The 18487-nt window shown below is 38.5% G+C and overlaps 1 protein-coding gene across 5 annotated transcripts in view; it reads left to right on the forward strand.

Moving 5' to 3' along the window:
- The window catches only part of DST (dystonin), a gene marked incomplete at both ends in the record, with an annotated part of 293792 nt that overhangs the window by 78138 nt on the left and 197167 nt on the right, over positions 1–18487 (forward strand). For all 5 annotated transcript variants that reach the window (XM_079550071.1, XM_079550072.1, XM_079550074.1 and 2 more), the window contains one exon: positions 15568–15629. In XM_079550071.1, the coding sequence (XP_079406197.1) occupies positions 15568–15629 (62 nt within the window). The remainder of the gene's footprint in view (positions 1–15567; positions 15630–18487) is intronic.

Below are 18487 nucleotides of genomic sequence, written 5' to 3' on the forward strand. Positions count from 1 at the left end.
GCTGTTAGGATGTATTTCAGCTGTAACTGTTCTGCTCTGGGGCATGATAGGCTTCAGCCTTCTGCTTATGTAGCTAGTTTGACTATAATATTAAGAGCTTGCAATCCTATTATCACTTAATGGAAGAAAATAACAATTATACAACTTGCTCTTAGTCATTAGCTTTTTGATTAAATAATTAAACATTGAAAATATTAAATTTTAATAGTACTTGCAGAAAGTCCAACATTTAGTGTCGTCTGTATGTGACAGTTTTGTTGAGTGCCAGGGATTGTTTGGCACGTTCTGAACTTTGTATTCGCTTTCCTTTTTTAAATCCTTCCTCACCTTGTTTGACCTCCATGACTACTATCAAGCAATGAACTGCACTTTCTTTCCTCCCTTACTTTTTCTCTTGCTGTGCCTTTTCCTCATATGGAATCCTCCTTGTCTACCTTTTCTTTACCCCTTTCAGATAGTTGGCCTTGTGTCCTCTGGGCAGTCTGATCCCTCCTCCTGGCCTCATCGGTCTCTGTAGTTAAGCTGATTCACCTGTTTTATCTCTTCTGTTTTCTAGCTGCTGTTTGCCTTGCCATCTTCTTGGGTGAAATAAGACCAAATTAAAACCTCTGTTATATTGATCCTATTATTTATTTATTTATTTATTTTGTTACTGTTAGACTGAAACATGCTACCATCTCTTGGGCTCTTATTCTATAAGCACACAGAGCTTTTGAAACACTTTTCTGTCTATACAGTGTAAGCTATCCTCTGAAGTACTGAGTATCGTACTGTCTGCTGTAGGGATCTACCTTTGTGCTGTTGTAGATGCCAAGTTCAACCATCTGTGTATTCACTAAAATAACAATCTTTCTTCATTGATGTGCTGGAACCTTCTTCCAGTGCAATGTGTGAAGTGTTCTTTGTTTTCAGTACCACTCACAGCCCTCTCTGCCCTATCATTTCTCATTCCTTTCTGTTTTTCCTAACGGTGCCATTTTCAGAGCTGCCTTTGCCTGTAGTTTTGCTGTCTGAGCAGCTCTTCACACGCGACAATATTTGTGCAGAAGTGACCTTTACTTTTTGAAACGTTCAAATCTCGTTTGAAATGGTGCTTCTCTCATCTCTATAACAGCACGGAGCTGCTGTGCATGGACCCTTGAGGAAGGGTGAAGGAGGAGAGGACAAGAGTTGGTTTGGCTTCAAAGGTTCCACACTCTGGAGGATCAGGAGAGCAGAGCGCAGCTCCTCCAGCACTGCATTGGTGCAGAGTAAAATTCCTCACAGGCTGGTTCTGACTGTAGTTAGGTCAAATAGAAAGGGACATTTTTATGGTTAGCAAGTTTAATGAAGGATCAGGTACCTGCCCTTATTCACATCATCCTCAAAAACTCCTAGCCCTTTGTTCAATAAGCTTTAGTAGTGCTGTAGGATCTGATAAATCATTTTGGTATCATTGTCACGGATGATTCAAGTGATGCTGTATCTCCTTTTTATGTGCTGCTAGTGTGAATATGGGAAAAAAACAGATTGTGGGGTAAAATATGCCATTTTAATTCATTGTTTAGATACGAAAATTCTCTTTAAGAAAGAGTGGTAATTATTTCAGGACAATTTTTAATGTGACTAAATTAGTGTGGCTATTCCTTTCTCTACATCATAAGCTCACAGCTCTTATATCTTGTTTATAGCATAAACACAACCACAAACCACAAACACAAAGATATTATGTGGTTTATTACTTTTATTAGCATAGGTATAGCATTTGTTTCTAATGACCAGAAGTTTTGTGGTCATACAAAACCTCACACAGAGATTTCACAGATTTTTGTGAATGTCAGAGACAGAGATGTATCCTTCTTTATCCATGTGGTAAGCCTGCACTGTTGGCTAAAGAGGAGGGATAGAGAAAGTGGATAAGTGCTCAGCAAGTTTGTGTGCTGTCTGAAATTTAGAAGAACAATTTAAGATAGGAAGGATAAGTAATTGGGACTGTATTCTTCTAGCATGCTGTTGAACACACATGCAGTTTAATGTTGCTTTCCATTGCTTTTCTAGAAGTTTGTACAACTATATGTTCTGTATAGCAACACCCAATTTGACAAGCAGTCACATCTCATTGTTTGACTTAATAATTTATATATTTTTCTACTGAATATCTTCTTGTACAGTTCAGCAAAACTGTTCAGTCAGGCAGTTTTTGTTTAAGTGAATGTAAAAATTGTTTTGCTACTAATTACTAATCCATTGTAAAGTGGATTAAGATTTTAGATTCTCCCAGTGAAACACAAAACGTAATTGAAACAGTTCAGCTCAAAGAGCTTACTATGGTTTTGTGTAGCAATCAAGAAAAGTGGTCAAAGCCATTTCCATATCATCTTAGGTGTATTTTAAAATTAAAGTGTGTTCTTCACACTGGGTCTTCCATTGAAATTGGCTGGAATGCTTTCTTTTTCACGTGAGTTTGTATTAAATGCCCAGAAGCCTGATAGGAGACATAGAAAAAAACATCAAGCATTTATTTTTACGTTTCTTTGTTGTGGAGTAGAGTCTGTTATTGTTTGTCAAACTGGAGAGAGAACAACGGGCGAGTGTGCTGATGGAGATGAAGGCAGGGGTAGCATTGCACACAGCTGTGCTGTAAACATCAGCAGATGAGGTTTTGTGTTGGGTTTTTTTCTTTTGTTTTGTTTTTTTTTAAGCCCAGTGATTCTGATTCTTGTTCTGGTTGCCTTTGCTATGTACAAACTGAATTAATCTCCTTTGATTGTAAGTAGATTAGTATGTGTGAAAACCATACTGTGCTTGGGAGAGTGTTGATGTGTACTTTGTACACCACTTTAAAGTTTCATGGGCCTAGCCTGCGTTGAAGAAATGACAGTGTAAGCTGTGATGTTTAGTGGCTATGCTACATCACATGCAAGCATTGCTGTTCTCCCTCCCTAAATGTCTTCTCTCAGGACCTTTCTGTGGATTTAATAGAGTTTATTCCTCTTTTTTTCTGCAACAGAGAGCACAGTGAGCAGAGCAGGATTTGATATCTATCAGAGCAGAAGGGCAGGAAAGCATGGAGTCAATGTAAATCCACTGGCTTTGGGCTCTTGGAGAAAATGCTTGCAGTTTTCTTAGTGCAGTGTTTCTTATTATCCTTGAGTTTGCACTGCCCTGATGAAATATTCTATAGTCTAATAAGCCTTTTGCTCTTTTGTTAGTCAGTCACATCTTGCCAGTGTTGGATTTCAGTTGAAGCTCGATTTGGCATTTTAAAAGTTAAAAACTGTCACCTGGCATTCCAGAAATCAATTTTTAATTTGTCTCAACTCTTCCTGATATCTCACTAAAATTAATGCATGAAACTTCTCTTTTTTAAATGACATTAAATTCTGGTTGAAGGGGTGATGCAAAAAGGTGGCACGGCCAGAAGCTGGGAAGCACTGTGATATACCTCCTAGGGCACTGTAGTGTCTACTGAGATGTTCTTTTAGACTGTGTACAGCTGTTATGTGTCTTGACAGCTGGATGTGATGTTTTCACATGTGCATTCTCCTGTAAAAGTCAGAACTCAAATAATACTGAAAACTGAAGTGAAATGCAAAACAGTATTTTTATGTCAGTTTTTCAGTGACTCTCAACTGCTGTCTGCAGAATTTTTTCTTTTTCGTGCTCTGTGAATTAGAGGTCAGCATCTGTCTCATTCTAGGGCTTGAGAAAGAGGGCTGCAAAAAAGGAAGCCTTCACAACAAGTAAATCTACTAATGGTTAAATTTCAAGAGGATTTTCCTTACATGGGTCAACTGCTGTTTTAATTTTCTCCTTCACATTTTTTTCTTAGAAGTCTTTTTAACCTGGAAATTGAATAAAAAATGATTATTATTTGGATCAGCATAGAAAAGAGAGATTCTGAATTTATTAGACATGCAGATTTTGAGAGCATGTGGAATATAGTTGGAGGAGAATTTGTGTATGAGAAGGAATGTAAGTAGGTGTGGAAGGGAATTGTAAGCAAATAGAACATAAGAACCAAATTAACTATTGCAGTAAGAAAACGGAATGCTATATTGACTGTACTTCTACCCCCTTAAAATAGAACAGGCTTACAGGTAACTGCTATTATTTCCTTATCTCATGTTGGATATAAATTTCTTCTCTGGATGAGAAGTATAGGAACACAGTGCTGAGGGAAATGGTGGAGTCACTGTGCCTGGGGGTGTTCAAGAAGCAAGTACACGTGGCACATAGGGACGTGGTTTAGTGGGTGTGGTGGTGATGGGTTGGTGGTTGAACTTGATCGTCTTAGAGATCTTTTCCAATCTTTATGATTCTATGATTATTTCCTTTTATTTCTTTTATTTCCCTGGCTGTTTGTACCCATTGTTGATTCCCTGCCTTATACTTAACCTATAAACTTTCAGGAGCTGGGACCCAAATTTAATGTGTGCTTCTAATCTCACTGTAACTCTTGTTGCTGGGACAGGAAGACACAAGAACAATATTTTTTGAGCTTATTTCATGTGTTACTGACTATGAGATGTGAGTTAGTTACCAACTACAAGAACATTACAAAGTGCTGGCAGATTTATGAATATGAAATGGTTTCTTGGGGTTTCTTTTGATTTTGATGCATGTACACACACTCATTTGTTTTATGCAAGTGTGATATTCTTAGTTTACAATATCTGTTGCTCATATCAGATGTACAGTTCTCATTCCATTTGTTGATGTTTTACACAGCATTTTTTTATGTAAGTTGGTAAACCCAGGCACACCTGCATAGATGTGTTGATGAGTAGATGAGTTATCCCCACAAGGTTCAGGAACATATAAATTGAATTCTTTATTTTCCTTCAAGCATAAATAGGAAGTAGTGTCAGGAAGAAGGTCCAGCTGAGAATTTCATGAGTGCAGTTTCTTGTTGAGCCAGATGGGTGTGCAATTAGCAAATTTTTGAATATTTTCTAGATACAAAGCATTCATTTGTGGTCTGTTGCGTTTTCCATATTCTTCTGAATTTGTAGAGTTGAGGTGCAGTGCATTACAGAATATCAAGCCCAAATGGTGAGCCAGTCTTTTTGAGTGTTTTTGTCTGGATGTGGTCTTTATTTGGAACCTTGAGGTGGTCATCACTCTGTTGTATCACTGGCAGCTCTACAGTTGCACCTCTATCTAGAACAAGGTTTAAACTTGGACCTCCAAAAATATAAAACCTCTTTGTTTGTTTCTAACACACTATAATGGTAACGAAGTATTCTGTATTATGCCCTATGTCTTTCTGTTTCAGCAAATAATCTATTTAGCAATCTGTATTGATCTGGATTAAGTCTGTTGATGTTACAGTCAAACATGTCAAAAATCAAGCTGTTTGTGATCTGATATATCTGGGAGGTAACTGTTTTGGAGATTGGTAAGAGCATAGCTGTTTTACTGCAGGTACCCAAGATACCCAAGGTAGCATGGGGTGCATGGGGTGTGTTCAGCAGGAGCCATGGGTTTCTATGTAGCTGGGAGCCATGTGCATTCAGGCCATGTTGGCATCTCGAGCTGCCTTGGCTCTGTAGAACCTTTTCTAGTACTGCTTCATTTCATGGAGTTCTGCTAGGGCCTTGTCTTGCACTGATTCAAGGGAAATGTGCTTACTTGTTTACATATAGAATTGGGTCTTTTGTTTAAGAAACAGCACATGAACAGCTAATTTAAGTAAAGCTGGAGGGGAAGCAACAACCAAAGTTACAGTTTTGTTGTTGACTGTACTGGGTCCTGATAAGATCATCTAATCAGTTATCAGACTGTGATAGGGACAAAAATGTTTGCATGTTGTACTTCGTTTCATAGCAGTGTTGCAACTCACCTTCCAGACGGAGTTGTGTCTTGTGAAGCTTTTTACAAGAGCTGATGACAAAGCAAATATTGCAGTTTACAGGTGACTAAAGACACTTGTTTTTTAAACAAGTCTTGTAATTTCATTGCAAGTGTATTGTTAATGTTTCCAAGTATCAGATTTTGTGGTGTGCTCTAATCGTTTTAATAGATCAACATATTGTAGTAGTATTTAGTTATGATGAATTTCAGTACTCTAAAGGCAAATATTGTCATTCCAAATCACAGCAATTGAAATTCTACAACATGTTAGTCTTCTCTCCACAATTTAGTCTCTATTAACATTTCATTACTTCACTTTTAAGGCTGGGAAGCTGCTGACGTGGGTTACTGAAGTTAGGTGAGGAAACATTAAGCATTAAGCATGATGCAGATGAAAGGCTGGTACCCTTGGATTCTGCTTGCAGCTGTTACAATTGAGACAGCTTCACTGGGAGCCCCTCCTGAGGGATGTCTGGATGTAATGCAAAATAAAATACTGAAGTTCTTCAGCCCTCCCAGTCTTTTAGCGAGCATATACCTGTCAGCAAATTGAATTCACATTCTGCCTACAAATTGTATGTCTCTTTTAAAACAAACAAACAATTTTTTTCAGACAACAGTTCCATTTTTATAGATAAATGCATATCAATAAAATGATTTGTAAAGTAAAGCTTGCAGTAATATTTTTTTAAAGGCAGAGAAATAAAAATATTCTGGTTGACGAATGTATCACAGATCCTAAATATCAACTGTTTCTGTGTTGCGAAGGATGAACCCTAATTGCATGCAAGTCAGTGGGGGCTTTATTTCAGTAAAAGTTAACTGTTAACTTCAGTGGGGTCAGAGTTTGGTCTTATTTGGCTGTAATTCCTGGAACCACATGGTATTTCTAGTTTACCTTCAGCTCTTCATGCGTGTAGTCTGTCGTTTAGTAGAAGCAGAGCATGAATGGGAATCCACTAGAATACAAGCAAAACTTTTAACCTGATCCATCCTTTTAATCAGTCCAACTCATTTATGTGGCTGTTCTCCGTATGATTTAAAAAAATTGTTTTTCCAAGGAGAGGAAACTGAGCAACCAGGAAATTATGGAGAAGACGTAAACTGAGGTTCTTACTTTATTGCTGTTTATGTTAAAAATGCAAAGCTTAGCGTAAGGAGTACGTTGGATTCATTTACTAAAGTTTGTGCATGTATGATCTTATGTGATGTCCTAAATGAAGCCCTGTAAGAACTAATGGTTTGCCTGGCAGGAGGGCGTGAAGGAGGAGGAGGAGGCACTTGTTTCAAAGAACCTTTCTGTATTGACTCATGCCTTGGCAGGGCAGGTGGAAGCTGAGTGGGATACATGTTCTGAAAAAAAAAAAAAAAAAATCAGGATTTTATGTTTTCATCAGTTTAAAGAAATGAATCTCAGTGAGGTAGGCTATGCGTTTCAACAGCATTCATTTTTGATTTCTTAAGCAGTAGCATATATTCTTTGGGTAAGAATCTTGTCTGTCCTACTGTCTAATGATTTTTAAAAAAAATTTTAACTGCTATTCCAATAAGCTGAAACCTCACCATTATGTCTATTCCAAACTCTTTTATCAAAACTGAATCATCTGGTCTCGTAAACTGTAAATTTTTAAAATTTCTCTTTCTCACATGTCTCTTTCCCTTGCCCCATGCCTTTACTGTCTGTCTTCCTCTCTGTTACCTAAACTCCGTACCATTCCAGTCTGTCTTCAGATATCCTTTCATTCTGTATGTGGCTGACAAGGCCTCCATTCAGTCATTCTAAAAAAAGAAGTAATGCGATGCTGCCTCCAAGGCAAGCTCCTGCAAACAGCTAGTGCTGCTCCCCGAGCTGTCCTGGTACATGAACACCAACAGAGACATCAACAAGAAACGTTATGAGTTCTGATTTTATAAATCCACAGGGAAGCTGATAATTAAAAAGATAAAGGTGGTAAACTATAACATGTTACTTTCAAGCTTGGCTAACATCTTTTGTGCTTCAGGAAGAGCTGGTTTAAGAATTGCACCATTCTATATTACACTGCATGAAACAGTCTTTTTGAAATATAAAAAGTAAAACACAATGTGAAGCAAAATACAGTATGGTAGAGGAAGCAAGGAATTAATAGCCAGGTTTTCAACTGAGCTAATTACAATAAGCAATCTGTCACATTTGCGCAGGTTTATTTTTGGGGGGATTGGAAGGGGGAAGGAGATTACAATAACTTAATAGATCCTTTAGCTAAGAAGTCATGACAAACACTAAATTTATCCTGCCACTCCAGTTCTGAGCAACTTGAAATGTCCTTGTTTTCCCATAGTTCTTTTCGTGTAGTAGTTGTCACTCCCATTAAAATAGGTCCTGAAACTCTTCCACTTCCAAACTTGGTGGTTCTGGTCTCAGAATGAGTTTGCAGAGATCCCCATAAGAGGCCCATAGTATACTTCTTCAGAATCAGAGAATCACAGGGGTTGGAAGGGACCTTTGGAGATCTTCTAGCCTAACTGCCCTGCTAACACAAGTTCCCTACAGTAGGTTACACATAAAAGTATCCAGGCAAATTTTGACTATATCCAGACAAGACTCCACAGCTTCTCTTGGCAGTTTGCTGCAGTGCTCTTTAATCCTTAAAGTACAAAAGATTTTTTTTTCATTTTCGGATGAAACTTCCTATGTTCCAGTGTGTGCCTATTGCCCCTTGTCTTGTTATTGGGCATCACTGTAGAGAGCTTGGCCTCATCCACTTGATTCCTGCACTTTAGATATTGAAAGGCATTGATGAGATTGCCTCTCAGTCTTCTCTGTGCTAAACATTCCTATGTCTCTCAGTCTTTCTCATAAGAGAGATATTCCAGGCCCCTAATAATCTTTGTGTCCCTCCGCTGGGCTCTCTCTAGAAGTTTCATATCCTTCTTGAACTGGGGAGCTCAGGACAGGACACAGTACTCCAGATGTAGCCTCATCAGGGCAGATTAGGAGGGGAGGATCACCTCCCTTGACCTGCTGTCCACCTTCTTTTTAATGCACGCCAGGATGCTACTGGCCGCCTTGGCCACAAGAACAGACTGCTGGCTCATGGCCAACCTGCTGGCCACCAGGTCAGCTAAGTTCTTCTCTGCAGAGCTCCTCTCCAATAGCTCAGCCCCTAATTTGTGCTGATAGATGCAGTTATTCCTTCTCAGGTGCAATAATCTACACTTGCCATTGTTGAACCTCATAAAGCTCCTCTCCATCTAACTCTTCAGGTCTTGCTGAATGGCAGCACAGTCTTTTGGTGTGTCAGCCACTCCTCTCAGCTTTGTATCATCAGCAAACTTGCTGAGGGTATATTCTACCACTTTGTCCAGGTCATTGATGATGTTGAACAAGACCATGGACCCAGTACCTGAGCTTTGCCAAACAGCCAGCTCTCAGTCCATCTCACTGTCCACTCATTATCTCACAATTGCTAAGCTTACTTATGCGGATATTATGGGAGACAGTATCAGAAGCTGAAGTCAAGGTAGACAACTGCTCTCCTCTCATCTAACTAGCAGTCACGACGTCGTAGAAGGCCATGAGATTGGTCAAGCATAGTTTCTTCTTGGTGAATCCACATTGAGTGCTCCTGATAACCTCATTTTCTTCCACTTGCTTGGAGATGACATCTAGAATAAGCTGTTCTATCACTTTCCCAGGAATTAGGTGAGACTGACTGGCCTGTAGTTTCACGGCTCCTCCTTCCTGCCCTTTCTGAAGTCTGGAGTGACTCCTGTCCTCAGAGATCTCTTCCCTTCTTAGTGACCTTTCAAAGATGATGAGAGCAGTTTGACAGTCACTTCTGCCACCTCTCTTACTACTTGTGGGTGCATCCCATAGTGACCTATGAATCTGTGTTTTTCACGTTTGCCTATATGATCTCTGTCTAAATCCTCCTTGGCCAGGGGAAAGAGGGAGGTCTTCCTTTCCTCAGACTGTCTCTCTTATCTCCAGAGTGTGGGATTCCCAAGAGGCAGTCTTAACAGTAAAGACTGAAGCAAAGAAGGTGCTCATTAACTTTGCTGGCTCAGTGCCCTCCACTACCAGGGCACCAACCTCATTCAGCAGAAACTTGTTAGCAATTTGGCAGGAACTCAATGTAGCTGTTTATTAGCTGCATGAATGCTAATTCAGCCTTGAATTTTTTATAGGAGAAAGTATTTATATATTTCTTTATTTTTATTATTGGAAGTCATTGCTAAGGCATGTTAGGTTTTTATATGTTGTGGCTTTAATGAAAGTTTGAAGCAATAACACACTTCTAGCACAGGTCTGTATTCATATACTTTACTGTATTATAAATTAGAGTTCTGTTTATTAATTCCTAAGTTTATCTAGTTTAGGGTACTGTGCAGAATCAAAGATAATCCTGGTTCTTCATACCAAAGGTAGGTTTTGCTGAATTGTTATATCAGGCAGTTCAAATTTATATACAAGGCATACAGATAGATGTGCTTTTAAAATTGCTGTAATCAAGAATACCTATTAATGATGTGAAAGCCTGTAGATTATGTATTAGTAAGGTTATTCAACACTTCTCTATAGAGTTCTGTATTTTTTACCTTGCCAAGCTAGGCTTTTGCTTGAAATGAGATCTTCTCTTCTGTTTCAGACTCTGGTAGATTTGCTGGGTGCCCTCTGGTTCTTAATTAGGGAGAATGACTAATTATTAGACCTTGGAGGTCATGCGTGAGCATAAGGTTGAGTTTGCAGGAGTGGAGGGGAAGGCCTCCTAGGTAAAGCATTTCAGCACTTCTGTCTTCTGTAGCTATATGATTCTGGGTGTCATAAAACAGGTGGTTTCCCAGGAGAGGATTAATTAATTATGCTCTATTTTTTGAGTGTGACATTTGAGATACTAGAGTCTAGTTTGTGAAAGCGCTGAGCAACAGAACTTACAAGAACTGACCTCTGAACATACAATTTCCCTGACAAATTGGATTTTCAGTGCCTCAGTACCTGGTTTTTAGTAAGCTTTTCAGTTCTTCCTCTCTCTATGAAATGGAAATAATACCTTTCTCCTTTCCTAGGAATTTTGAATAACTATTCTATACTGTGTGCTCAGACATTACACTTAAGAATACCAGAGGCAACCCTACAGTTAAGTGAATACTTTTCTTCTAAGTTTGAAGAGTGAACAGTGAATAGGTTTGGTGCTCAGAATGCAACAGCAATGTGAAATACACTATTAAATAATTACTCTGTAAATGAGTAGTATGCCCTAGACAGCAACCTAGTGAAAGTGGTCGTTTAATTAAATATTATGGTGCATATTCCTAAGAGGGCTTTATTAATGTTTCTCAGCCAGTCTTAATTCCAATTTTAACTCCGCTTTTGAGTGATTTTTTTTTAATTTATTTTGCAACGTTAATAATGTTCTTTCAAAATATATTTTTGAGTTTAAATATAAACAAGTATGGTAAATGGAAGAAATTTGTGCAGAAAAAATGGTGTGTTAATGTACAAGTAAACAATAACTTGCATTAGGGCTTTTGAAAGTACATGGATGAATGTAGAAAAACTTGTTGCCTATCTGGCAACTCATGTTAGCAAACAAAATATCAGCAGAGAAACAAGCTTAATTTATCAGTGCAGAAGAATTTTTTTCCAAATCTTGTTACTAAAAACTCCCAACTTTGGTATTTTCACCATCAGAACAAAGAGAGAAGTACAGAAATTTGCAGTGCATCTGGAAAACAGGACACTGAATGTTGATTTTGAGTTACCCTCAGAGGAATGCTTGGCTGCTTCTCTCCAGGAAGGCTCTGCGTTAGGCATCAATGCCTAGTGTTGACTTTGGTGTAATTCTGGTAAGAAAACTGTCTGCCGTGTAATCAAGAAGGATTTGTGGAAGGAAACATCAGTGTTGGAAGCATCTGGTCCCTAAATTTACCATGTAGATTGGTCGTAGTGGTAGAACTTCCGGAGTGGAAAGGGACCTATGAGAGTCACCAACTCCTGGCTCCACAGATGGCAACCTAACAGTTAACCTGTCATTTCGAAAGGCGTTGTCCAAGAACATGCAGTGAGATACTGTAGATGCTGCAATCACCTTTTACCTACAAATGTTCTAATCTGGAACTCTGCTGTAGTGTAGATTCATAAAGTAGGCATCAGTCTATTAAGATGTCAGGCATTTTACTGGGGTACTTTCCAAAGTGTGGGGAAAAAAAAAAGAAAAAAAAAAAAAAAGTCTTTTAGTTTGGTATGGCTGATATTTGTTGTGGACGTTATTGTGACACATCTGCAGTAATAGGTATAGCAGAAACACTCAAGTTGATTACTTAGCCAGTGACAACTCAGAAGCACAGTGTATGGACAAGAGGATGTGAGATGTCCTTTCTTTCAGCAGCCACCTCACCTATATTCAGCTTTGCCTGAGGCAGCACTTTCTCTGCGTGTTTCACCATGACGTTCTTACTTTGCCATTTAGTTGACAAAGGCAAGAAAACAAACTTTCTGGTTGGAAAAATTCATCATTTGTACTCAGAGATGCATTAAAACACTTGAAGTTCAGATCAAACAAACACGCATGCTGAATTTAGTGCTTACAGTTGAGTTAAATCCATAGTGTTCACAGCTTTTCCTTGCCGTAACAGCAAATGGATTGTTTGCTTGTAGTTTTTTTTTTTTTTTTTAAAGGGGAGTTACTACTTTCTGTCAGCTAGAAACCTGAGTCGTTGCTCGGCTTACCTCTCCCTGCAAGGGAACTCTGAAGTTTTGAAGTGAAGAATGCAGTCGTTCGCTAAGGATAAAAAGCGATGGAGTGGGGAGCTGGTGGAGCTGATGTGCTGCATGGGTCAGTAGTGAGCTTTGCAGTGAACTTTGTAGCTTCCAGCAGCAGGTTTGCTTTGTAATGAAAGGGCGTTAGAGCTCTCTGGGGAAAAACTTTTCACCAGAGCCTTTGAAGGGGTTTCGTTTCTTAGTTTTGAATTACTTTGGCAGTAGGCTGCCTATCTGCTAGTTACTTCATTTGGTGTTTTGGCTTCGGTGCGCTCTGCTCAGAGGTCAGCTGCATGAAATAATGTTATGCCGCACTTTCATCCTAATGTGCATTTTCTTAGCTGAAAGAGTTTGTTTTTTGATTAAAAATCACAAGTGCTCTTTTATTCTAGTGCTTTTTTTCAACATGGCACTTTTATTTTTCTTCCTTTTTACACGTTTGTTTGTTAGAGCTGTACAGGTTTTTCTACAAGTGCAGAAAAGTGTAACGTATACATATGTAAGGAATATGGGGAATAAGCATCATTTTTTACTTACTTTTCATTAGATGTAGGGCTGAAATTAATTGTCACTACATGTTCTAACAAGTTACATGGAAAGGGATTTTTTTTTTCCACTGTTGTCCCAGTAACAAAATGTAAACTGTGGTAGTAGTTAGTCAAAACTAGCTGAGGTTGCTTTAGCAAAGAAGACACATTGTATAGTTGTGGGCTGGCTTATTAAATTCTGCAATTTGGAAAAATTGTGTTGCTTTTAAAATAGCTACCCACAGTGGAACAGTTGTAAGTAAAGTTAGTTATTGTTTTCTTTCGTTTTTGAGATTTTGTTCATTAACCAAGATTGATTGAGATTGTTGTTTCATTAACCAAGCTATGGCTTCTACATTACTTGGATGAATTACTCTTGTTGGAAATGCTGCCTTGCTGGATGAAGGCTATAGGAAAATGTATCGATAGAATGGCTTCTGTTGAAAGGAGCCTTAAAGATTATCCCGTTCCAACTGCCTGCTGTAGGCAAGATTGCCACCCGCCAGATCAGGCTGCCCAGGGCCCTTCCCACCTAGCTTTGAACACCTCTGGGAATGGGGCATCCATGGTCTCTCTGGGCAACCTGTGCCTCACCACCCTCTGCGTAAAGAATTTCTTTCTAATATCTGACCTAAATTTCCCCTCTTTTCTTTTAAAGCCTCTCTCCCTTGTCCTATCTCTATCTGTTCACCTGCTTAAATTCAGTCTTCTTCCTACTCATAACATATTTCTAAGTACTGGAAGGCCACAATGTGGTTTCCCTGGGGTGTTCTCTTCTCCCAGCTGAACAAGAAAACTTCCTCAACCTTTCTTCATAAGGGCACCAAAAACAGATTTATTTATTTATTTTTTAAATATATCAGATTTTTCTCTCAAGTAATTCTTGCTTTGCTCAAAAGTTAATTTCTTAATTCTCTTTTCAAGCCTTCACCTAGACTAAGTTCTCTGTAGAGGGAAAAGAGTATGTCAGAAACTTACAGATCTGGAGCGAGGTGGAAAAAGGTGTTCTGGGAACTGTCTCTATTTTGTGCAGAGTTTCTGTATGGTACATGTATTAACTGCAGAACTGATTGCCACAGTGAACACAAAGATTATAGTTGTTTTAAAATGATCAACCTCTTCCTTCTCCCCTCCCACCCTTCTCCAAATAATCTGTAATGGAAAAATGTGTGTGTGTGTGTGTGAGTCACATACTGGAAAACTACACAAAGGCTTTGCAAGCTTTTGCTTGTCTTGTTTTTGCTTTTGTTCCTGAATACTCATTTCTCATAGCTGTGAGGAAAGATATACAGGGCACTGTGTGGCCTGGGGTGCAATCTTGTGTGATTTCAGGCCATTTTGAAACACCTCAGTATCACACTGTGACTCAAATGGCCATGGGTGTGGACCTCCCATGACGGTTTTTTTCATTTGTTTATTTTACTTCTTCTGTTACCTTTGACCAGTCTGTCAAAAGTGTTTTTAGTGTAAAATGTAAGAGGTGACTCAATGCTCTCGTGATTGAAGTAGCTGAAGAAACGGTCTTGTTTTGCTACCTGAGCTTCTCAGCCATACTACAAATAGCTACATTGACTACAAGTCAGTGAAGCTGCTGCAGTTCTGTTGTACAAGCTCTTAAGGGATCTGGCTATTATAGGCTTGTGGAGATGGTTTGGGTCCTGCCCTGCAGCTCCTGGGGGCTGTGGGGCACTTGTACCACCCAGTGACCATGCATAGCTCTGTGGACGTAGAACTGGATACTTCAGCTGGGGTGGCATTGCTGTTTCTTTGGCATGGCTCTGAAGAATACATGTACATACATCCCACCCATAATAGGATGCTTCCTTACCCTATTGCTTTTGATATGTCCACTCAGTGTCTGACAGGCAGCTGTTGATGCTGCCATATAAAGGAGCAGTAGCTACCAGCAGCGGCCTGTGTAGCAGTAGCTGGGTCTCATCGGTGGGTTAACCAACACCCCTGTGTACCATGGAGGTTGAAAAGAAAGAGGGTGCTTCCTATGACTGAAGTGTATTGGAAGAGGTGTAATATTCCAGTAAAAAAAAAACAGTTACCAAAAAGCTGGCTTTCATAAAGGCAGAGAATTCCTATTTGTAATGATTTATCAGATTTCAGAGGCTAGCAGTAGTATTTATGCTTCTTAAAAGTTTGCTTTAATCTTTAAATACATTTTATGCACAGTCACCTTTTCCTAGGAAGTTACATTTCCATTAGCAGTGCTCCTATTCTAACACTGGTGCTATAGCCTTGGAAGAACTTAGATCCTCTGCTGAAGAAACCTTTGTCTGACATATACTGCAAAACATTTCTATACTATTATTTTAATTAGATTTTTCAGAGCTTCTACAGGCTATATTGTTTTAAAACATTATTAAAATGTTAATTTCTTAAAACCGTCCTTAAATAAAATCTGCGTAATTTGTACAGCTGTTGAAAACCTTTCTTTTTCCTTTTTACCTCCAGATGAACGGGATAAAGTACAAAAGAAGACCTTCACAAAATGGATAAATCAACATCTCATGAAGGTCAGTTGATTTTTCTGTGATGTCTTGATGACTGAATATTACAGCAGTGATCGTGTACTAAATGTTCGATTTTAGAATGCAGTTTCATTGTGTGGTAGTAAGGTGGTTAAGCTAAGAAGATCTTAAATCACAAAGTTTATGGACATGTATTTGAGCAGTCATGAAGGTGCTAAAATACTGCTGTCTGATAATCTAAAGCTTTTGGATACTTGCACTTGAAATTAAAATAAGACAAACTTTAAGGGTTACTCTTTCTTTCTGCAAAGTTTGATTTTTATTTTATTTTTTTCTAGCATTAGACAGCCATCTCTGTAGCAACAGTGATAGGACAAATTTCAAAAAATAAAAATAAAATTAAGTACAGTGTTGAGGACAGGGAAGTGACATTGCAAAGGATAACCATGTCACCTAGTGATATCCGCATGCATTAGAAACAGAGACTTTCTAGCGATGAAAGTCACTTTTCTTTTGAATAGCACTGAATTTGGCCTCAGGGGCAGAGCGCATCATTTAAACAATATGTGCACATCATAGTCAACAGAGAACCAAAGGCTGCGAGTTCACCTTTGCTGCATGGCCCTTCAGTTCTAAATTTAATCTGCTTTTTCAGCGCCAACTGTCTAGCCCAGACATTTCTCTGGAGAAACAGATTGCATAATTACTGAACATTTGATTTCTTTTCAGAAGTTGAATTCATGTAGAAGTCACATTAAATAAAAGCGTATCTGTAAGCTGTCAGAGTTGAGATTTAATTAATGAGTACAGTGTTCAGATACTGTTGGAAGAATTTACTTGTGTTCATATTTAGAGAAAAATAACATTTTAAGAAAGTGACTTAATTATCTCTTCTCGTAGCTGTGCTTGTATGTATTTGAGAAATATTAGATGTAGTAGCATTACAGGATTTATTCAGGGATATTTAAAATAAATTTATTTTTAATCTCCTCAGAACTTTAGAGGATGCAGCATTCTAGTTTTGCATCTTTTGAACATTTGAAACCTGAGTACTTCTTGGAAGCAGCATGACTTAGGAAGCTAGCATGGCCCAGACATGAAGTTGATCACTATTTTTCTTAGTGAGAGAGAGACCTGTCTTCAGGAATGCTGTTTCAGTCCTCCCCACCATGACTGAGCCATCAGAAGCAGTCCTGACATTAGCAGCTCTGCACAGTCTTTCTGTGACCAGGGTGTCTGTAGCTACAGAACCATACTAAACAGTGCAGATATGTTTCCCTTTATGAGTTTCCTAGACCCAAAGGAATCACGCTGCATAGAAACAGCAGCTCCCAGCACCCTATTTTAGACATCACACTCTGGTCCTAGTATACCCAAGAGGTCGTGTGCTTTTGTAGCAGTCCTCTGCTTGCTAATGAGAGAAGAGAGGAGGCTGCAGACTTGCTCTGTTCCCTTCTGAGAGTACTCTGTATTTTACTTCAGATTTACATGTAAGAAATATATCCGTTGTCCATGACTTCAGAGAAATTAGATTTAAAGGAAAAAAAAAAATCACACAGGAAGTTTGCCAGTACTCTGGCAGCAAAATGCAATCTCCAGATTAACCACTGTGCATTTCTCTTTATAATTGAAGATAATTGTTGCTGTGTTTCTAGGGGCTACTGATCTTCTTGTATACTAAAGATGCATTTTAAAGATGCAGGCTTAATTTCTGCAAAAAATGGAAAATCCTGTCTGAAACATTTAAAATAATCTTTTGATACAAGTTTAAAATGATGCCTGTTTCTACAGAAGAGCAGTGTACTGGAAGTGTCGTACATAATTACTCTACACAGTTTTAAAATGTGCAGAGTCATTCTTTCCACATCTTGGGAGTAGCTTAGAAAGGATTTAGGATCTAAACGTGTAAGGAAATCGCAGTGAAGAGTTCACACAAAATCCTTTTGACTTGCATGCCAAGGTCAGTGGCCTCAGGCCTTTGTTGTCAGATAGTTCTTGGGGTGAATGATTGTAGAGAGAAATATTTATCTATTACTGGCAGTGATTTTTCATCTTCTATAGCTCACTGAACAGTTCTTTAGTTGAATTCTAAACCTGTACAGATACAATTTATATCAGCTCAAGTTTATCTTTTGGAGATACTCATTTGGAAAGCAGTTGGCTATACATTGTTAATTTTCTGTTCTTACAGTGCTATTTCTAGAACTGTGACTTGCATGGAAGTTAAATTAATCCCTCAGATGCTTTCTGTTAATATGCAAGGGCATATTTATGAAATTCCACATAATGGAAATACAGCTAAAGTAGTGCCATAAAAAAGTGTATTTCTAACAGAATCACTAGAGTGGTCTTGCTCTATGCATTAAGTGAATTTCAGTCACAGTTTTCAGCTTTATCACCTTGGATTTAATACAAAATACATGCAACTCATACATGCTCACTGATTGCCAGTAGCTTCTTGAAGAGGAGAAAAATGAAAAGGTGAGAATCAGCTTATTTCATGCATCTCACTAGATTTATACGAGCTAGATGTCTACAATTTTTTTATAGTTAGCAGAGAGGACAGATCCTTCTAGATGTCTTAAATATCTGCCTTAGAGAAAGATAAATTGTGTTCTGGAAGTGCTTCCCATTCACAGCCTGAAAAAAGATGTAAAGTGTCTTATCTGTCATTGTGCTATGGTTCAGAAAGAAATGAATACAGAAATTATGACAGGCTATGGAGAGCAGCAGAATGGGCACTGTTCTTACTGGGATGGGGAGAGATTATATGTTTCTTTTAATATTTTTCCTTCTTGTATATGCTCCTTCCTTTCTCTCCCCCCACTTCTTTACCTCTCTTCTGTTTGTTTGGGTTTTTTTTCTTCATTTTTTTCTTTCCTTCTCTTGCCTCTTTTTACTTT

Source organism: Tetrao urogallus (assembly GCF_951394365.1).
Source record: "Tetrao urogallus genome assembly, chromosome: 2".
Taxonomy (NCBI): Eukaryota; Metazoa; Chordata; class Aves; order Galliformes; family Phasianidae; genus Tetrao; species Tetrao urogallus.